At 41.6% G+C, this 22,278-nt stretch overlaps 1 protein-coding gene across 2 annotated transcripts in view; it reads right to left on the bottom strand.

The window, feature by feature from the left end:
- EIF4ENIF1 (eukaryotic translation initiation factor 4E nuclear import factor 1) overlaps window positions 1-19,986 on the bottom strand; it is a 21,696-nt gene extending 1,710 nt beyond the window's left edge. The window contains exons 1-11 of one of the 2 annotated variants that reach the window (XM_008062485.1): window positions 19,815-19,986; window positions 13,813-13,948; window positions 13,423-13,602; window positions 12,352-12,584; window positions 8,621-8,692; window positions 7,993-8,176; window positions 6,981-7,060; window positions 6,502-6,644; window positions 3,263-3,347; window positions 1,599-1,731; window positions 334-678 (exon numbers count right to left, since the gene is read on the bottom strand). In XM_008062485.1, coding sequence (XP_008060676.1) covers window positions 334-678; window positions 1,599-1,731; window positions 3,263-3,347; window positions 6,502-6,644; window positions 6,981-7,060; window positions 7,993-8,176; window positions 8,621-8,692; window positions 12,352-12,584; window positions 13,423-13,602; window positions 13,813-13,948 — 1,591 coding nt within the window. In that variant the 5' untranslated portion in view covers window positions 19,815-19,986. The remainder of the gene's footprint in view (window positions 1-333; window positions 679-1,598; window positions 1,732-3,262; window positions 3,348-6,501; window positions 6,645-6,980; window positions 7,061-7,992; window positions 8,177-8,620; window positions 8,693-12,351; window positions 12,585-13,422; window positions 13,603-13,812; window positions 13,949-19,814) is intronic. The other variant, XM_021714710.1, reaches the window with a different exon arrangement.
- Window positions 19,987-22,278: the final 2,292 nt, after the last annotated feature.

The raw sequence follows: 22,278 nt of genomic DNA, 5'->3' as shown, positions 1-22,278 counted from the left end.
TTACAGACATGCGCTACCACGCCCGGCTGAGTTTTTGATTTATTGTAGAGATGAGGTCTCGCTGCCCAGGCGGGTCTCAAACCCATGGGCTCAGGCAATCCATTCACCTCAGCCTCCCAAAGGCGTGGGATTACAGGCTGAGCCACCGAGCCCGGCTAGGTTCCTAATTTTTTAATGGACGAAGGGACATATTAGACTATTGTCTACCAGTTAGATGGAAAAATTTAGTAACATCTTTCTAGGAATGAAAACCTATGGTACATCACTTTGCCAGTGCCAGCAATTGTCACACCAGGTCCACAGATTGACACCCAAGCCAGGTCAGAAACTCACCAGCTTGGAGCAAACTTGGAAGATGCTGTGGATGTACTCCCTGGGCCAGCATTCTTTGGACCAACCCTGGGTGAAGCTGGTGAGCAGGCCGAACAATAGGGACGTGGGGGACGAGGGGAACTTGATGGACAGGGCGGAGAAAAGGTGTTCCTGGAACTGGGGATGCCAAGGTGGGTGTTTTTCTCCCAGTTGCTTTAGGTCGGTAATCTTGTTCTTTGGTGTATCGGTTGATCTGTGACAGTGGAGTGGAACACGAAGACTTCTGTAATGTTGACAATTTGGAATTTGTTGTGGGAGAAGAGTCTTGATCAGCATTGGGTACAGAGTTGGATGACAGAAGGTTCTCTGTAAGGATCCAAAGAATATTTTGGTAAAGCTTTCCCAAAACTTTGATCCCTACCAGTGGTCCAGTAAATCTCATTTCTTAAGAGGCTCACAATTCTTATTTGATTTCCTTAACAAGTTTAGAGGACTGCATGATAATGACCATCATTTGCTTTACAAATACAACCAGATGATGAATTGTTGGGCACCCTGCTCTGCCCAAATGGCCGTGGCCTGTATCTGTATGGAGGTTGTTCCATTCTCATCACTTGCTTGGGATTAACATGCTTTTTAGTCTAAGAGGAAAATTAAGCAAGTATAAAATTATACAGATCCAGCACATCAAAAAATTTAAACAGCAGTTATAGTCTGGTCAAAGAATCTGAAATGTGTTGACAGGACCAACAGAATTTCTTCCCTCCCACCTCCAGAAGCACAGGCTAATACCAAGCTCTCATACCAATACTGTACACCTGTGTAAACCCTAATTTAGAATCTGTTGCCATGTCCTTCACAATCCCTACTATGCAACTTCTAAAAGGCTCTCACATTTTCTATATTGGACACCAAAGTCTCCACAAGCTGGAGAGAACCATTAAAAAGTAAAACTATCTGAACTATGTTAATTTGCCAGTAAGTGTACTAATTATTCAACTCTGAAGTCTAAAAAAGGATTCTAAAGCTTATACTTCCTGTCTGATACTAGCACTCTTAGATTGGTCAGAATTTCGAGCAGCCAAGTCACAGTCACAAGACTATGAGCTGGTCTACTTGTCATTGTCACACACAGCTTTCTCATTGACACAGAACTGAGGTCCAGAGAAGCCAGAGGTCTTTCTTGCCCAGGGCATTGCACAGAATGGCAGGCTGGTCAGCACTTGGGCCTGTGTTCTCTCCATCATGTACTTTCTTGAGTAGTACCCTCAACAACTCTGTAGTACCTTCACTGGCCTTCTGAGTATCCTCTTTATTTTCACCAAGAGCTGCTTTTCCAGATGCTGGCTCCTCCTTGCTTTTCTCTTTGCTTTCGTACATCTTACGAATCACTGAGGTAGGGGTAAAGGAAGGAGAAAGCTGCAGAGAAAAACAACTGGCATTAGCATATTCTTCAAGAACCTTTCCCTAATACCAAGCCAGATTACTGGCTATGCTACTCAACAAGGTAGAGTTCCCATATTGCCATTATGGTAGTAGAGACTAACTCTAATGTTCTTGTCTACAGCTTTTGGAGGAAAATAGGAATGGGGCAAATAGGCAGAGTCCCAAGTGGGACATCCCCTGCTCTCAACTCTGTGATGATGGGTACCTGTCTATGCAGTCTCTGCTTCACACACTTTCCCAGCCTGGGATTAGGCCGGGAAGAGGGGAAGAGTATGGCCAGAAATATAGTCTGGTCGTTCTGGGAAACGAAATGTCAGACACAACCTTAGAACCTAAATTACTCCATAGTTCTAAGTTTCCCTTCTTAACTTGGCTGCCAGAAAAGTCACAATTATCTTAACAGTCTTCCTAACCATTAGGATTAATCACTTGGAGTCATGTGTTCCTATCTCTTCACTGTTTCGACTCTGACGATTTTATTATGCATGTGCCTTTTCTCATTAAACAAATCCACATCCTTGATGGCGGGAAACAGGGTATGACTTATGAACAGAAAAGCTCCTTCCAGACCCTGTCTTCAAGTTGATTTGGTACAAAGATCCACTTGGAGTCTTGAAGCACACAGGAAGTTCTCCTCACCCTCATGTCTTTCAGCTTTGACTAAATGATAAAGATCTGTAGAGAATGAAATTTTTATTTTATTTTATTTTTTGAGTTGGAATCTCACTCTGTTGCCCAGATTGGAGTGCAGGGGCATGCTACCAACCACCGCAGCCTCGACCTGCTGGGCTCCGGCGATCCTTCCGCCTAAGCCTTCCAAGTAGCTGGAACTACAGGCATGTGCTACCATGCCTGGCTAAATTTTTGATTTATTGTAGAGATGAGGTCTCGCAAAGTTGCCCAGGTGGGTCTTGAACCTGCGGGCTCAGGCAATCCACTAACCTCAGCCTCTCAAAGCGTGGGATAACTGGCTGAGCCACCGAGCCCAACAGAGAATGAAATATTTTTAAAGTAATGCTAGTCAGTTATAAAACTAGACTTGTAACCACACGTAAGCAAATCTGCTATAGACTTAGGTCATATTACTGTGACCCTGAATCAGTGAATCCAAATCTGCGAACTCCCCAGCATATTTCACTGAACTCTCCACAATCTGACCACAGTCACCCCATCTGCCTCATCTCCAGTCTCACCTTTGTCTTCCTGACTCCTCATATACCAACTGTTAATTTGTTTGAACATACTATATAATCTTGTGTGCCCTGGCCCATGCTCATCTATCTGCCAGGATATACTTTCCCCGGTGTAGGGGCTTCACTAGGATTTCAAGAGTTAGACTGTCCTAAAAAGGGGAAGACCTAATAGAGTGAGGTATGAAAGACTACTAGAGATCAGTTATTCCTGTGGATGGCACTCGAGGACATTCAGGAGCATGCAGTGGTACAACAGGCACAACCAAACAGGGAGAAGCCTTCAAATTCTTCAGTCATGAAAGATCACTGACCATGCTTGTGATGGAGGCGGCAGGGGCAGGGGAAGAGGAATTCCCTCGGTGTACTGGTGCTGGTGACTTGGTCACTCGTTGTTGCCTGTGAACAAACCAATTATCAGCATGCACCTCAATCTGCTCAAACTCCAAGTCCTAAAACCATGTAATATTCAAGACCAGCCTAGGAATTTAACATCCCCTTTCCCTATCCAGTTCAATTTCTCCAGCATTTAGTAAGTGCCTAACATATGCAAATGCACATGCTAAGTTCTGGGGGAAGACAAAAGCTTTATGAAACATGGTCTCTGTTTTGCAAGAACTCTCAGTTTATCAGTTTAGTGGGGAAGCCCTAGGGCAAACTAAGGCATGTAGATATTAGGCATCAACAAGGTGCAATGTAAAAGCAAGAGGGGTAGAAGGAATAATAGGGCATTCCAGTGACTCTGGGGAAGCTTACTGGGGAAGAAGCTGATTAAACTGGGTGCAACTAACAGGAAGCTAAAGATGGAATAATGGTTCAGGTAGATGGAACAGGTACAGGGATTGGAAATGGTAAGATTATCCAGAGCTTGTATACAGTTTATTTATAGTTGTACCAATGAGGTAGAATAAAACAGGAAACAGTTGATGCTGATATAGACATACACAGGCTGAGAGGAGAAAAAATAATGTGAGCTCACTGGCCAATGAAAGCATCAAAGCATCACTGCATTTCAGCCGTGTAAAACCTTGTGCCACAAATGTCAAAGCCCAAGTATAGTCAACGATTATGGAAGTTCTCTGAATCATAAATAGATGGGAAACCTAAATCTATGGCTTCCTTCTATTTAGTACTAGGTAGGCTCCATTGCTGCAAAACTAAGACTCTGAATATAACAACATAAGCAGACAGAGATTGGTGGTATTCTGAGTGACTAAGAGATAAATCCCAAATGTAGGAGTTCCACATTACTTCTTTCCAGTAAACATTTGAGCACCTATTATGTGCTAGACACTATTCTAGGTTCTTGGGTTAGAGCAGTGAACTAAAGAGACTTTATTCTCCGGCCTCATGGAGGTTACATTCTTGTGGTTGCAGGGTGGAGATGGGTTACTATGGGCAGGGAGACAAAAAATAAATAGTATGCTAGCAGATAATAAGTACAATAAAAAAGTAAGGTAAGGGGGAGGCATGTTTGTTCAGGGGACATGACTATACGTAGGGTGTTAAGGGCGGACCTCAGAGGACGACATTTGATCCCAAACATGAAGGTTTTACTGACATTAACTTGAGTCTACTTGCTAGTTTTGAGCAAGTCACATTTTAATAACTTAAATTTTGAATCTTTAAAATGCAGTTTTTTTTTTTTACTTTCTCTCCATCTACTTCACAGGGCTCATGCAAAGATAAAATAAAAATCTGGATGTTAAAAGTGCTTTGAAAGTCACAAATCAACCATGAGCAGTGGCTCATGTCCCAGCTACTTGGAAGGCTGAAGTGGAAGGATTGCCTGAGCCCAGGAGATCAAGGCTGCAGTAGCCGTGAGTGTACCAGTGCACTCCAGCCTGGGTGACAGAGTCAGACTCTGACTCAAAAAAAAAAAAAAGAAGTGACAAGACACATCAATGAATGCTGCTAGGTAACTACATTATTCTATAGAGAAAAGGCAGGTGAGGTGAGAGGGGCTCAGCAGACTAGTACTCAGCTCTGTGTTTAGGCAAGGAGTGCTATAGAGAGGATTCACTATTGTAAGGGTACCTCCTGGCCTCAGTATCTACTGAAAGTATTAACACATAAAACCAGCTGAAGCAAGACAAATACCGAGGGGCACTGATATGGTAATTTTAAGAACACATCAAAACATAAATGCTTAATTATGAAGTATTTTATGGACAGGACCTAACTATAGTGGTTCAGTGATATATATTTTGGTGCTAAAACTCAAAATATAAGGTAGTGATTACTTTCAAAGGCTGGAAAATGGAGAAAAGGGTTATTACTGGCACATGAAGGGCTTCTGAGTAGTTAACAACAGAGTTTGCCTTATAAACTACACATTTATTTTATATCGTTTTCTGTGCCCATTTTATTTTGTAATAAAAAGTGCAATATTGCTTCCCCTTTCCCTTTTCTTTTCAACTTATGATTCATTTCCTTTTACTACTTATTACAGCTGGTGAAAATTATTTGTTCATAACAATCAGCAGCTTGGATGGATTTAGAATCTATAATACTCAGTAATCTATATCACAGAAACAAAGATCTGAGTACTACATGCACTCATTCATAAGCAGACCCTGAACATTTATCATAATACTGTAAGAAAGGAATTGGCAGTAGTGGGACACTGCCAGGGGAGTGTGGGGAGGGAATATAACATCAATAAGTGTACCCAATCTTTTATTTTTGAGTTGGAGTCTCACTCTGTCGCCCAGACTGGAGTGCAGTGGCCGCTCCTGGCCACTGCAGCCTCGCCTGCTGGGCTCCAGCAATCCTTCTGCCTCAGCCTTCCAAGTAGCTGGGATCACAGGCGCGTGCTACCACGCCCGGCTAATTTTTTGATTTATTGTAGAGATGAGGTCTCGCCAAGTTGCCCAGGCGGGTCTTGAACCTGCGGGCTCAGGCAATCCACTCACCTCAGCCTCCCAAAGGCGTGGGATTACAGGCTGAGCCACCGAGCCCGGCTAGTGTACCCAATCTTAAACCAGGAGAAGTGGGGACAAAGGGGAGGCCCAAACCACCTGTATGATGACCACTTATTTACCTCACCCTGAATTATACCCCACATCTTTTTAATTTTTATTAATCTATTTTTTTTGAGTCAGAGTCTCACTCTGTCACCCAGGCTGGAGGGCAGTGGCACACTCCCAGTCACCACCGCAACCTGCTGGGCTCAGGTGATCTTTGCCCAGGCAATTCTTTCACCTTGGCCTTCCAAAGTGCTGGGATTACAGGCGTGAGCCATCACGCCCAGCCCCCACATATTTTTTAAAAAATTATTTATTAGTAATAATCTTGTGATATAAATTAGGCAAACAGCACTCCTTCCATATTACTATTTATAAATAAAACCATATAGGAGGAAAACTCTATGCCTGCAGAATGTAATCGTGTTATGCCTTCTACTGATAAACATCTGTAGTGGGCTGGACTTTCTACCATATGTTATATAACATATCACAGCATGTGCAACAGAATTTAACTGAGATTAACAAATTATCTGCAGTATTACTATTATCTGCAAATCCCCACATGGGTAGGATTTATTATTTACCTGTTTCTGAATCCATCTCTGGTTCTATCCACCTGTGGCTTGCCAAAACCAGGCTGGTAGAAGTTTGCTGCCTGTACAGCAAGGTCATGTGGCAAGGCCAGTCCCTCCAAAGCTGCCTGTTGCAACTCTAGCTGGCTCATCTGCTAAACAGAAGTGGAAAGGGAGAGTCAGCAGAATAATGAGGACAGTCAGTGTACTTTCTACAAAGGTCTCCTCCCCTTAGGATAGGTATGTTTAAGCAGCAGCTGAGAAAAATTAGGTACTGCAAACAGGATTAAACTGTGCTACCATCCACTCAACAGGATCTTAACTCTTTAAGTATTACTTTTAATTATTCAGCAATTTTCTACCCTTTACTGAGACTGAAATATAGTTCAAAATCACTTCTAAGAATTACAGCAGTTAAACTCTCCATTCCACAGCAAAAACAGGGTGAAAATCAAGCAACAAATTAAGTCTGAGAAAGCGCATGGCCTGACCTGGGCTGTGACAGGGCTCATGGGCTTGCGCATGCCTTGGAATGGATCTCCAAGTAGTTGCTGTGGTCCTGATGTGAAACCTGTTAGGAAAGGTATAGTAGCAATGAATGTCAAAATGGTACACATGAATCAGGGAGGCATGATTACTAATGCATGTGGCTCCTTACTGAACACTATCTCTTTTGGAAAGTGCTGACTCCTTGGACTGGCAGATGTCCCTCTCCCTCCGTGCTCCCACAGTGGGCTATGGACCTCAGTCAGGCCACTTAATGGCCTGAATTGCTGTTGTATCCATGTTCCTCACCAAGCTGTCAGTTTGCCTCTTTCAGAGCTAAGACTTCTGTCTGGGGAGAGAAGAGCTTTTCTAGTCAGGAGTTTGGCCCATTAGTGCTAACCAGCTGGCATGAAAGCAGAGACTGGTGCTCTGAGGTTCATACTCTTTTCATTTTGTCTTCCTGATTGTGGGCGGTGGATTTCTAAAACTGCCCCTCAAGTTTTGACTGGCAGGAGTTAGAGAAGCCAGCAACCTAAAGTGGTGGAAGGTGACAGGAACACTATGGCATTCTGTGTAAACACTTTTTAAGGAGAGGTGTCTAGAAGTTCTTCAGTCACACTCTGAATTAGCAAGACTTCAAGGCTGATTGTCTATCAAATTCAATAGCCTGATAGAGAGCCACTATGCTGACTTCTACTCTATCAAGGAAAAACTAAAGAAGCCAAATTAAACTTTTTTGGATTGAATTCCCCAAGTAAGGAAGAACACTAAAGAGATGAAGATTCGTTTCAAGGAAAAAATATATTTAACACAAATACATTCATCTGGAAGGGCAGCTGGATATTGAGCTATCTTCCATGTTTGCTTCCCCAACCCCCAAAGTATGATAAATTCACATTATGTCTTTTTAAACTCTTTAAGAATGTCTATGAAAAAGACTGCTGGTTCTAGAATTCTAGAGTTCTATGTGGGACAGGGGGAAGAGGGTGGATCAGATCTATGCTTAAGTGTATTTACCAACTGGTGATGGTATTCTTGGGCGAAGGTAGTCTGCTGAGGCTGCTCGAGTTTGAAACACCTGTGACAAGGGAGGAGATGGTGCTCGTTGGCCCAGTAAAGATGTTGTAGGCTCCAAGCTTCCCATAAGGCCACTCAGAAGATTAGAAGAAGCAGGTCTATGCACAGGTTGACCCAGAAGTTCCTAAAGGCAGAAAAACAAATTTACTTCTTCCTTCTAGTCAGAAGTGGATTATAGATTAACTTTTAGAAACTACAGGATGAATCTCCCTTATGTGACATTGTAGACTTTGGCACGTATACATGCAAGGTACTTCTCTGAATGTTCATTCAGCTTGTAATATTTGCTTCAAGTTAGCACTACAAATACAGGTTAGACACTTTTAAGTTTCACAAAAATCGCAAACCTGCAAACCGGAAATCAATGCTTATTTTGTCAACTTTTTTTAGCCAACCTCTCGCCCCCATTGATATTACCAGCAGTACAGAACGATGTCAGGCAGCAATATCATGTCTTTGACTGCCAAGCAACACAGATCATTCTCTAAGGCTGGACCACTTTGAACAAAAACAGTTCAGAGGACTACTATTCAAGACTCTGAGGACTCGGTATAAGATTGTGAAGTACCTGTAGGATGTTTTTAGGGACAGGCTGGCTTGGAATCTCAGCAGAAGACATCAATTGGCTTTCAAGGTTTCGCTTAAAAAAAATAAAAGGAAAACTGGTTTTAATCTTGTTGAATTAACATACTTAACGTACAGATTGATTGGAGACCACAAGAAAGCATAAAACATTCCGCCTAGGGAGTTGATACATAACAGCAGAATGATGTTCAATTCACAGAAAACATAGAGCAACTTGTTCCATTCTCATTACACAAGTCCCAAAGATCTGGGAATGAAAAGACTGTGTGTACATGCAGAGTCCACTCAGAGAGCCCTTCTATGTTAACCCTGGTCAATTTCCCTGTTTCTAACACTGACCAAAAGGAGAAGGAAAATGGTGAAATAGGGGAGTGCTTATTCAGGAAGAAACCACAAGAAATTTTGATAATTTATAGATTTTAATTTTTGAGACAATCCTAGCTACCCACCCATTATCTTTTTTTTTTTTTTTTTTTTTTGAGTTGGAGTCTTACTCCGTTGCCCAGGCTGGAGTGCAGTGGCACACTCATGGCCACTCCAGTGTCGACCTGCTGGGCTCCAGCGATCCTTCCACCTCAGCCTTCCAAGTAGCTGGAACTACAGGCACACGCAATCACGCCCAGCTAATTTTTTATTTTATTGTAGAGATGAGGTCTTGTCAAGTTGCCCAGGCTGGTCTCGAACCCGCAGGCTCAGGCAATCCACTCGTCTTGGCCTCCCAAAGTGCTGGGATTACAGGCTGAGTCACCGAGCCTGGCCGCTATCCATTATCTTAAGATTTGTTGACTACATGTGGCTTAAAAACCTAGTAAACAACATGCAAGTTTGGCCATAATTGTTATATTTCAGGCCAGTCACGGTGACTCACGCCTGTAATCGCAATACTTTGGTAGGCAGAGACGAGAGGATTGCCTGAGCCCAGGGGTTCAAGACTAGCCTGGGCAACTTCGCAAGATGTCGTCTTTATAATAAACCAAAAAATTAGCCAGCCATGGTGGAGTGTGCCTGTGGTTCTAGCTACTTGGATGGCTGAGGTGGGAAGATTGTATGAGCCTAGCAGGACAAGGCTGTAGTGACTGTGACCATGCCACTGCACCCCAGCCTGGGCGACAGAGTAACACTTTGACTCAAAATATATTTCAGAGTTTTGTGTTTCAAGAAATTTACACTTTATTATTTTTAGCAAGCTGTTCAAAAAAGGTCTCATATGCAGGTCAAAATTCAAATCCTCTATCTTTTAATTCAACAGTGGTTATGTTTTTTTGAAATGGAGGTCTTCTAGATTGCCCAGGCTGGCCTCAAGTTCCTAGGCTCAAGTGATCCTCCCACCTTAGCCTCCTAAGTAGCTGGGACTCTAGGTGTGTGCCACCTAGCCATTAGTTGCAATTTGCACATTCAACTTGCATTTCCCTTCTGCGTTTCAGGACATCCCTATGCCCATTTAGCTCTGCCTGAAATGCTTTCTCTGGTATACTTTCCCTTTCATTAGATGGGGCTGTCAAACTCCACAGCAGCCAGGCGCAATGGCTCACACCTGTAATCCCAAGAGGCTGAGGCAAGAGAATTGCCTAAGTCCACGGGTTCGAGACTAGCCTGGACAACACGGTGAGATCTCATTTCTACAATAATTTAAAAAAAATTAACTGGGTGTAGTGGTTCGTGCCTGTAGTTCAGCTACTTGGAAGGCTGAGGTGAAAGAATCACCTAAACCCAGCAGGTCGAGGCTGCAGTGGTCACGAGTGTGCCACTGCACTCCGGCTGGGTGACAAAGTGAAACTCGGACTCAAAAAAAAAAAAAGTCCATAACAGTGTCTTCAGGTGTGACAGATAGTCCAAAGATACCCCAATGTTTTACTGTTGGTTTTGGAATTGGGACTAAATGCAGATAAGCAATCTCAAGAGTCATTTACGTCCATCTAACAAAAAACAAATAGGCAACTTCATACTACATGTTTACTATATTGGAGGAAAGCATCTACAATTCAATTTAAAATGGAGTTTAAATTGAACCAACATGTCTTATTCTGTGGATGAGCCAATATGACTGAACCTAAATAAAGGGAGAAATAGTATTCATTACACACAGAGCAGTAGACATCAATTTAAAAAATTGACCATGACTTAAACAACATGCAAATCAAGCAATATATTGGGATAATACTTAGTATATTTATTCTATTGCTTTCCTAGTTGTTTTCTTTTCTAGGTTAGGTTGAGTTTGTCTTAGCCTTTGCCTGACTACTTGAATTATACCATCCATCCCTTTAACAGGTTTTTGAGGCTCATTCTGTCAGCTGAAATGAGATCTATTTCACAGCACTGAAACCTCAGTATCATTACCCTTACAACTTTGGGTCAGTTGTATCAATAACAAATCCTAGAATATGTTGGAAATAAAATGTTGAAAAACATCAGGTAAATTGCTGACTTTCCCAACTTCCATTTCTTTAGTCACTCATACTAAAGAAAAAAGCTACTTATGAGATTGAACCCACACAACTGTAGTCAGCACCCAATCACCAAAACACAGAGGTAACAGAACTGAGAACAGGATAGTCTGTAATCTTTCAGTCTGGTCCTCATTTGAAAACATTTGTATCTAATAGTTCTTTGTATGAAAATAACTCTAAAGCATTTTATAAGACTATTCCACTATAACTGGTATGGTATAGTCAGATACAAAGAAACAAATCCACCTATCTGAGATGCCTCCTTTGGAGGGTAGGTCAGTCTTGGCAATAAGGTCAGGAGTAATGGCACGTCTGTCTGAGCAGGTTGAAATCTCTATCACTAGTGGTCAGATAAGGAATGCTAAAGATCAGCTGCTTTCCCCAATAGTGCAGGTCATAACGGATCAAACAGTTATTACTCTTTGCACCTTGCTAACTTGTAGTTCCCAGACAAGCAGGAGTCAGAAGAAAAGGAGGCAATTTGGTAAATTTGCTGTGACTCAGCAACTAAAAATGTCTATGTTTATGGTTTTATTATTCAGATTTACCCTGCTTCCCCATGACTTTGTATCATCAAGGGATAGCAATATTATTAACATATAGGCCATGGCTGAGAACCACTCTCTAAAAGTTGTTATGACAAAGACCAGTATATCCCACACATCTGCATTTACAAGGTGATATGCAGTGTTACTTTGTAACCTAACTTCATACCTAAGAGTTTTTAAAAAATTTAGAGCCACAGCTTTTCCCATTAGTAAACTGATAGAATGCAAACTGTAAAAAAAAACAAAAACCATCTTAGATGCTTTACAAAGGATTTGTATAATTGCCAGCTGCCTAATCAAGAAAGCAAGTAATCTTAGGTATCTGAGGGTAATTAAAAGGTGTGAAAACACAGATTTTACTATAAAAATATGGTTAGTTACATGAACTTCAGTAGCTGGAGAACCAGAAAATTTTCTTTGGAGTTCGTCCAAAAAGATAGTTTTATAACTTAAGAAAGTTATACAGGAATTCCATAAGGTTGAATCTTTTAATCTTTACATGTCATCCACAATACAGATATTAACCACAAATCTGTTTTTTCTAGTAACAAATAGCATATTGGTAATTAAGGAACAAACAAAAACACCAAAGAACAAATGACTACTAAAGAATTTCCAACTTACTCAGAATACCTTTTTAAAAATCCATTTATTGTGGTGGACAGTGAAACGTGAAGGAAAAGGAGAAAACACTGGGGTTTGTGTGAAATACTTACACTGACTTTAGGTTGAGAAGGCAAAGTCCCACTTGCCTTCATGGTGCTCACTAGCTTATTGAAGGCAGTCATGTCTCCATCTTTCTTAAGTTGTCGATTGTTGGTTACAGCACTCAGGGTCTCCTCTAGGTGTTCTGCCATAAAGGGAGTTGAACTCTTCACTTGCTGGTCCACCTTTAAGCCCTTGAGCCCTGCCTCTACCTCTTCCACTGAAAGCACAACACCTGAATGTGCTGAAAAGTTGAGAAAGTCTGGGTTAAACCAAGCAGAGGGATATTTGGTAGGAATTTTCATTGGCTATCATGATGGTTAAGGTGAAAATAATTTATTTCATAATTGAGGTAAGACTATCAGAAAAGGCTGACACCAAAAATAGACAAACTGAAGGTACTGAAAATCATAGTTGCCTAGTGGGAATAAGGCTATAATTGTGTCCTTAGAGATGGCATAAACTAAAGTGTTGATGCTAGAAACTGGGAAACCACAACGACAAGGTGCTATGCTTTAAAACTTGACAAGATCCTGCTGTACATCCTGTAGACGGATATCTTATGAGTCTTCTGGAGACTTGTTACTTGTGGAACAGGCATCCCAAACAGCCCAATATCAGCAAGATTGCTACCTGCATTGTGGTTATTATATCACTAAGTTTTTTATGTTGAGGACTTAGCCTAAGCAAGAACATGGCAGAAGAGGTCAAAGTTGGGAGGAATTGGCAAGTTATGCTCACAAGGACTAAAACATTCATTGGAGTATTACAATCAGGCCCTATGTAAGAACCCGGAAAGGTCTTGGGCCACTAAGCAGCACAGCAAGACCTCATCTCTACAAAAAAAAAAACCAAACAATTAGCTGGGCATTGTGGCATACACCTGTAGTCCCAGCTACTTAGGAGGCTGAGGTGGAAGTATCACCCGAGCCCAGGAGGTCAAGGCTGTGGTGAGTCATGATCATGCCACTGCACTACAGCCTGGGTGACAGAGTGAGACTGACTCAAAAACAAAACAAACCAAAAAAACTTAACATCCAAACTTTATCAGATATCTAAAGCAGATTCTCATAAACACTTACAGCTCTCTTTAAGTTTTTCTTTATTTGCAGAAAGGCTGGAAAGAAGGGGTTTTAAATCCACTTTTGCTTTCTGTAGCATTTCTAAAATATCCACTTTATTTTCAGCATGGTCTTCCAATGGTATAGGAGCAAAATAATTCCCCGAGTTCTGTCCAGGAGAGAGGATGGCTTGCTCCAAACCTGACATTGCAAATAAATGTTCATAACTTATTGGTTCCAATAAAGCACATAAACTTATCTTCAACAGTATTAAAAGGACACAGATTGAAGGCTTTTCAGTTGTCCAGAGACCCTTTGACCCTAATGGACTCCTGACTAACAAAGACAGGATGAACTACATCAAAGAAAGTGCAAGTCTACTTTCAAAGCCAGACTCTGAAGCCATTTTACCTGCAAGTCTCTCTAATTCTTCATGTGGTGTTGATCCAAGACTGCTGGACCGGCTTCCTGATCGGCTTGGGTTAGAGAACCACCGACTGAACCGACTGGCAGAGACTGACCCTTCTCCCAAAACATCTTCTATCATCTAAAGAGAAAGACAATAGGAGCTAAAATAATAGTTTTTAGTTGAAAAAAGATAAGAAGCTTCAAATTTTATGAAAGGGTCACTTACTTTGAAGTTTCCTTTGATGCTGCTGACATGAAGGTAAAAACTCTCAGAACTTAGGATTTTAAACACCTTTAGTTTTCTTCCCCTTCCTGGTGATTTCTGAATAACTCAAACTTTTGTATAATCAACCATCTACTTTTCAAGAACATAAAGCAAAGCCTCTATTTAGTTACCTATATTTGCCTCATCAGAAAATCGATGTACTGCCGAATGTTCTTAGAGGACAGTTTCAGAATAAAAGCCAGCGCAAGAGTGAAGCATTTTAATACCAAGCTGACGAGTGATGAGTGGACTCAGACAAAACGTCAAGTACGAGAAAGAAACTCTTGCTTCAAGCATGGTGGCCTAAAGGTAATAATGAACATTATGAGATCCAATTCTGGCAATTTGAGAAGCCAAAATCTAAAAAAGCAGAGCTCATAATGATCATAAGTCCAAGTTAAAGTTCAGACAAAAGTGTCAGACTGTGAAAACGAAATCTTAGCTCATCTCTAATTTATGTTTGGGTTTAATGGGGAGTTTTCAAGTACTTGTTGTTTTTCAAATGTGACCTCCACAGTTTCAACTGATTAAGGGTAATTAAATATTGCAGTGTGGGCTGGGCATGGTAGCTCACGCCTGTAATCCTAGCACATTAGGAGGCCAAGGCAAGAGAATGTCAAGGAGTTCAAGACTACCCTAGGGAACATAGTGAGACCTCATCTCTACAAAAAACAAAACAAAACAAAAAAGACACTTGAATCTAGGAGGTCAAGGCTGCAGTGAGCTATGATCGTGCCACTGTACTCCAGCCTGGGTGACGGTGAAACCCCAACTCAGAAAATAAAAAAATCAGCAAAAATAAATAAATAATGCACTATGATCAGAAATAATTTATTTGACCCTATTTCATAACTTCTACTGCCAATCTTTCTTAAAAACTAAGGCATATACTTTCACTTAAGTACCACTGATAAATGAAAAACATGTTTTTCCAAAAACTGGTAGATGGATGAGAGAATTAGTGACTTTGTTTTATTTGAAGTCTGAAATCCACAATTTCCAATCAAAGTTCAGCAGGAAAAGGTTAGATTTAGTCTTCGTTCTTATTAGGAAGAATGTTTTCATAATCCATACCCATACTAAGCTACAAAATGTCTCTCTTGAAGAGATTTTAAGGCCCTAATTCAACTATTGTTTCTAGAACTTCTATTTTCAGAGGTTGAGTCACATATCACTTATAGACTCTCACACCTTAAATAATGCTGACTTTTTTTTTTTTTTTTTTTTTTGAGTCAGAGTCTCTCTGTTGCCCAGGCTGCTCAGCCACCATAGCCTCCACCTGCTGGGCTTAGGTAATCCCTCCGCCTCAGCCTTCCAAGTAGCTGGAACCACAGGCATGTGCCACTAAACCCAGCTAATTTTTTGATTTATTGCAGAGACAAGGTCTCACCAAGTTGCCCAGGCTGGTCTCGAACCCCTGAATTCAGGCAATCTTCTTACCTCTACCTTCCAAAGTGCTGGGATTACAGGCGTGAGAACTGCGCCTGACTGCTGACTTTCAAGTGTAATAATTCTGCATTAATTAAAGTATAAGGGAAGCATTAGGAGTTACGTTTCACTGTGGAAAATTGGAGACTGTATCCAAATGCAACTATTTAATGATAAACAGGATTTATAAAATAACTAAAAACTATAGTTATTTAAAATGTCTCAATATTGAAAAGAGTCTGAAATTTTACAAAGAGCAAAAATGGCGGTTTTGCATTTTAACTCCTTTTATTTCCTTTGATCATATTGTATAGGGAAAAAGTCAGAAGATACACAAGAAGAACACGAAAAAGCAAAAGACAAGAATATAAAGTACCCAGGTATTTTCTAAAGATATTAATATAAGTGCTGAGGAAGTCATTTCCACATTTTGTTCAGTGACAAACTTTGCTTCTGGTGGAAAAGCCAAGTTTTATTATAGCTAAAGCACAGCTAAAGAGTAGAAACCAAGTTATTTTTATACACATTTACTGGACATACTTATATCAAGAAACTAAAGCATTTGAAACTCAAAAAGAATTCTAAGAGTTTACCTGGTCAGTCATTTTCACCACAAAGCACAAATGGGACACACTAACAGCAGGGCCTCCCCTCCTATACCTTGGTACAGGATTCATATCATCACTCCGGTGATCAAACAGATATTGTGAAATATTTTTGCTCTTTGACAATTATTTGGTTGTAATGATCAGTGCTTCATTTCTATTATTACTTTCCATTTTTATAGAAATTTCTTTTTTCTTTGAGTTGGAGTCTCACTCTGTCGCCCAGACTGGAGTGAAGTGGCCGCTCCTGGCCACCGCAGCCTCGACCTACTGGACTTCGGCGATCCTTCCGCCTCAGCCTTCTGAGTAGCCAGAATTACAGGCATGCGCTACCATGCCCGGCTGATTTTTTTGATTTATTGTAGAGATGAGGTCTCGCCAAGTTGCCCAGACGGGTCTTGAACCCGCGGGCTCAGGCAATCCTCTCACCTCAGCCTCCCAAAGGCGCGGGATTACAGGCTGAGCCGCTGAGCCTGGCTTATAGAAATTTCTATATGTTATGTTCCTGTTAATTATTCTAAATAGTTCAGAATTTCCAATTTGATTTTATTTTTCTTCATTCAATATATTTAAGTACCTGTTATGTATCATGCACTGTAGTAAGAGTTGTATCATATTTAAATTTTTAATTACTTGTTTATAAATTATTTGCGTATGCGATTTACATTTTCAGTTTGTATAGATTTTTGTGGCTGTCAGTTTCTAAGGTACTGTAATGCCAGTGAATATACCCTACATATGTATACATATGCTTATATGTGTACATATATTTTTTTATTACTCATTGTGTTTCCTCTGCTCAAAAATAAGCTCTAGGAGGACAGGAACACTGTTTTGTTTTCTATGATAGCCTTAGTTCCTAGAATAGCGTCTAGAACCTAAAATTGCTGGATAAGTATTTCTGAATGAAATGAATGAAGGCATTATTTGAGATTTCCTTGTAACCTAGTATGCGGTCAGGTTATATAAGGTAAAGAGTATTCTTAGTTTAGTTCTAAAGCTTTGTTTATATCTATTACTGCTGAACATTAGTAAAGACTGCTAAGTATCAAGTACTGTTTTAAGCACTTTACATATTTGTCTATTGATATTCAAAAATCCAGGATAGTTTTTCTTACTTTTCCCAACTGGTCATTTTCTGAGCATTGTGCATTAGAATTCACTTGGCTAGGCTGGGCTCAGTGGCTCAGTCTGTAATCCCAGCACTTTGGGAGGCCGAAGTGAGTGGATTGCCTAAGCCTGCGTGTTCGAGACCAGCCTGGGCAACTTGGCGAGACCTCGTCTCTACAATAAATCAAAACGTAGCAGGGTGTGGTAGCACATGCCTGTAGTTCTTGCTACTTGGAAGGCTGAGGCGGAAGGATCACTGTACCCCAGCAGGTTGACGCTGGGGTGGCCGTGAGTGTGCCACTGCACTCCAGCCTGGGCGACAGAGTGAGACTCCAACTCAAAAAAAAAGAATTCACTTGGCTATACAGCATAGAGCATCTGTTTTTACTGATACCAGTTTTGCATTTAAGTGGATCAATTATAGAATATATACCTTAGTGAGCAGTACTTCCACAAAAAACACGGAGTTAGACTTCTTGGCCTCGTTCCAACTGCTCAGCATTAGCCAAGTGGTTGGGGGTGAGGGCCAAAAGATAAAATGGTGGTCAGTCTCTATTCCTACCTTTTATGCTTCAGAAGTCGTATAGTTGTGGGGAATTAAGAGCAAAAACTCTTTACTGCATAAATCTAAAGTCAGTTTCCACCACTTACTAGCTTTGTGACCTCCGGCAAGTTATTTAAATTCTGTTTTCTCATCTATAAAAGGGAAATAGTAGTAACCTAACTTATAAGGGATTTGTGAGGATTAAATGGCTTACTGCATGTAGAGCCTGAAACAATCATTACTCTATACATGTTACTTGTTATTTAAAAAAAAAAAAGGTTTAGTTTTAGCACTTAGTTTGGATTAAAGAGTGAATGCTTCTTTGCCTAGGCACATGGGTAAGTTTTGCTGGTACTCACATCTGGAGCCAATTATGGGTCTCTAAATTTTGACCTTCTGCTGTGAAAATTTTCTGCAATAAGACTTCCATCTGGGGCCGGGCACAGTGGCTCAAGCCTGTAATCCCAGCACTTTGGGAAGATGAGCCCATGGGTTCGAGAACAGCCTGGACAACTTGGCAAGACCTCATCTCTACAATAAATAAAAAAATAGCCAGGTATGATAGTGCACACCTGTAGTTCCAGCTACTTGGAAGGCTGAGGCTGTGGTGGCTATGAGTGTGCCACTGCACTCCAGCATAGGTAACAGAGTGAGACTCCAACTCAAAAAAAAAAAAAAAAAAAATTCCATCTGTTTAATGCAAAAAAAAAAGTCCCTAAATAGGTGATGCAAAAATAAAATAATACTACTGTACCTCAGAAGTTAAGAATTTGAAAGAATCATTCCGTTTTAGTTCAAAGAAATTAAGGTCATGGCTGGGCTCTGTGGCTCAGCCTGTAATCCCGCGCCTTTGGGAGGCTGAGGTGAGTGGATTGCCTGAGCCTGCGGGTTCGAGACCCACCTGGGCAGCGAGACCTCATCTCTACAATAAATCAAAAAATCAGCCGGGCGTGGTGGCGCATGCCTGTAATTCCGGCTACTTGGAAGGCTGAGGTGGAAGGATCGCCGGAGCCCAGCAGGTCGAGGCTGCGGTGGCTGGGAGCGACCACTGCACTCCAGTCTGGACGACGGAGTGAGACTCTAACTCAAAAACAACAACAACAACAACAACAAAGCAAAAAAAGAGAAATTAAGGTCACATCTTGATGTGAGCCAAAGGACTACTGACTAAAAGACTTGTAAGTGAGATATCTAGCTAGGAGACTTACAATTAAAATTGCTGTTAGAACTTTAGGAACAAAACCATGCAAACAATTGCCACCATTGATTTGGAGCCACACTCCACATGCTCCTGAACAGTACTCTAGACAAGTATGGACCATGCTAGTCTGTATTGAAATAAGTTCAGAAAGTGAGAATTCTTAGAAACTTTTATAGTTTGGTATTGCTGTGACATTTGTACTTTATACTAAAATACTGGTCCTCAATGAAGCAGAAATAAAGCTTGGCCCCTCATAATAGAGAATGCAAGAAGTACTGCCCTAAAACTCACCAGTGGCCCTGTATCTACCAGTGTTAAGCAGTGCTTGCTCACTTATTCTTGGTGGCAATCCTGTGAGTGTAGGAGAGCAGACAAATGACAAAGGAGACAGCCAATGCTGCTTGCTCTGTTGTGCCCAGTAGTGTCTGCTCATGTAGAAATCAAATAAGGAACAGTTATGATTAAGGAGTAGATACTAATTCATAAATGCTGGAGAGATAGGAGTAAGGGTAGATAGCAAGTGAAGATTTAAGGATGGTTTACTGTTTCTACTTTAAGTCCAGAGTTTAATGGCAACACTGACAGTATCAAAAGTTCCTTTTCGTTATTCTGAAATGATTATATCACAAAAGCTGTCACCTAACCAGGCAGCCTCCCACAAGGAATTCAGGTCAGTGTGATACTAATCGCCAGTTATACAGTCTCTCAAAATAAAGCCAACAAAAATTCAAATATTTAAGAATAAAAGCCAAAAAAGCCCCAAACCATCTAGCAAAACAACATTTTGAAAGAAGTATCCTTAACTCAGGTCATATTTAACCATATAGTTTAAAAATGTGCTGCTTCACTCACCGAAGCCAAGCATGGCACCTTATCAAGGTTAAAGAACTCATTAAAGTCAAATTCTCCTGGGGATTGCTCAGGCAAGACGGCATCCCTTGGCACTTCCTGATCAGCAGCAGGCTCCTGTGTAAGGATGACCTCCACCTCATCCTCTTCGGCCACTCCTCCATTGCACTCGACTATCCCTGAAAGCAAAACCAGAACAAAAACAGTGATAAACAAACCACTCCAGTCTCACTCTGTGGCTTCAGTCATCAGCACAACATGCAAAAGAGCCACAGATGACTTTAAAAGCAGACTTCTTCTGCAGGCATTGCTCTTGCAAGTATAAAACAGTCCCTAGTCGGGCTCGGTGGCTCAGTCTTTGGGAGGCTGTAATCCTGCGCCTTTGGGAGGCTGAGGTGAGCGGATTGCCTGAGCCCGCGGGTTCGAGACCCACCTGGGCAGCAAGACCTCATCTCTACAATAAATCAAAAAATCAGCTGGGCGTGGTAGCGCATGCCTGTAATTCAAGCTACTTGGAAGGCTGAGGCGGAAGGATCTCCGGAGCCCAGCAGGTCGAGGCTGCGGTGGCCAGGAGTGGCCACTGCACTCCAGTCTGGGTGACAGAGTGAGACTTCAAGTCAAAAAAAAAACCAGCCCCTCTTCTATGGGAGCTAGAGGAGGAAAAAGCCTTAATAACAAGCCAGAACACCAACAGAGTGGGGGAAGAATTATGGTTCCCCCCACCTAAGAACTTCAAGTTTTCTATAGTGTAGTGGGTTCTTTTTCTAATGGGAAAGTTGTTTGTTTGTTTTTTTTAAAGATAGTCTCTGCAAGTCTCTTATTGCTTAAAAATGGAACCAGATTAATTTGGCTCTGCCTTTGCCCAGGGATCTGTACCACCACTTTCAGTCAGGGTTTAGTATTCGTGAGAAACCTGGCATGAGGGCAGTTTCCACCTGCCTACAGGTTGGTTGTGGCTCATTCTTCCAGGCAAAGTTCAAATGTTACCTCCTCTAGGAAGCCTGCCCTGCCTACTCATTTTTGCCCTATACCTTCTCTATAATCTTTGTATTATCTCTCAGAGTACTTATCATACTGTATTATAGTAATTCTCTGGTGAGACTGAGCTCTGAGGGCAGGTAACCTACTGTAATTAGCTTTGTTTTACACTAAAGTGCCAAGTGTACTTAAAACTCTGTAATGTTCAGTTGTTTTTAGGATGGGAAGATAAGGACTAAGTGAGACTACCAGGTGTTAACACTTAAGCATGTAACATCTTTTTTGAGTTGGGGTCACACTGGCATGCAGCAGCATGATCACGGGTCACAATGGCCTTGACCTCCTGGGCTCAGGTGATCCTTTTACCTCAGCATTCTGAGCTGTTGGGACTATAGGCCTGCACCACCATGCCCTGCTAATTTTTTGTAGCAACGAAGTTTTGCTATGTTGCTCAGGCTTGTCTCAAACTTCTGGCCATCTGCCTGCCTCGGCTTCCCAAAGTGTTGGGATCACAGGCGTGAGCCACTGCGCCTGGCCTAACATCTTAAGTATAATACTCTTATTTTAAGAAGAGAACTCTATAAGTCCCACCCTGCAAAAAGCATCTATAAAAGAGTTGGGGAGGGGGAGTGAGGAGGAATGGTTCATGCCTGTAATCCCAGCACTTTGAGAGGCCAAGGCAGGGGGATCATTTGAAGCTAGGAGTTTAAGACTAGCCTGGGCAACATTCCTCTCTACAGACATTAAAAAAATTATCTGGGAAGCTCCTCTCTTTAAACAAACAAAAAAATTAGCTGGGGCACGGTGGTGCATGCTTATAGTCCTAGCTACTCAGGACACTGAGGTGGGAGGATTGCCTGAAGCCAGGAGTTTAAGGTTACAGTGAGCTATGATCATACCACTGTACTCCAGGCTCAGTGACAGAGCAAGATCCTGTCTCTTAAAACAAAACAAAAAATAGGAGTTGCTGGTAGTCTGAAGATCATGGCAGAGTCCTCGTAGAAGGAAAAAAAAAAAAAGCCTGGACCTATTTCCTATCAAAAGTACCCAACAGTTACCGTAGTCTTGTTATTAATCAGCCAGGATATTCCAGACCAAAAGAGGCTAAATGCTAACTTCTGCTTTCATTCCAGTAATGCTTCAAAAAGACAGACAGTAAAGCAGGGAAATACAACAGCTGAAAGGCTAAGTGACTTGCTTACTCAAGGTCTCAATACTAACAAGCAGCAGGAGGTTCAGCCCTAGAACTGCCTCCATGGCTCTTCAATACCACACTGCATACATTAGGCAGCACTTTTCTTCCATAGGGAAGCCTGCCACCTGAGAACCCAGGAGTCTTCAGAGGGCCAAGGCAACCACTGAGACATACACTAGGGACCTTCTGCAATTAACTAATGGGGAGAGCCAAGACCCCTAGATGCTACTCTGGGTCCGGTCATGATCCCCATCCCCTCTTTCCAGGTGTCAATCTCACTCTGCATCTGTAAGG

Source organism: Carlito syrichta, unplaced genomic scaffold (genome assembly GCF_000164805.1).
Source record: "Carlito syrichta isolate Samal-C Ts95f unplaced genomic scaffold, Tarsius_syrichta-2.0.1 Scaffold305723, whole genome shotgun sequence".
In the NCBI taxonomy this organism is placed as follows: domain Eukaryota; kingdom Metazoa; phylum Chordata; class Mammalia; order Primates; family Tarsiidae; genus Carlito; species Carlito syrichta.
This window is presented reverse-complemented; position numbering and strand designations above follow the sequence as displayed.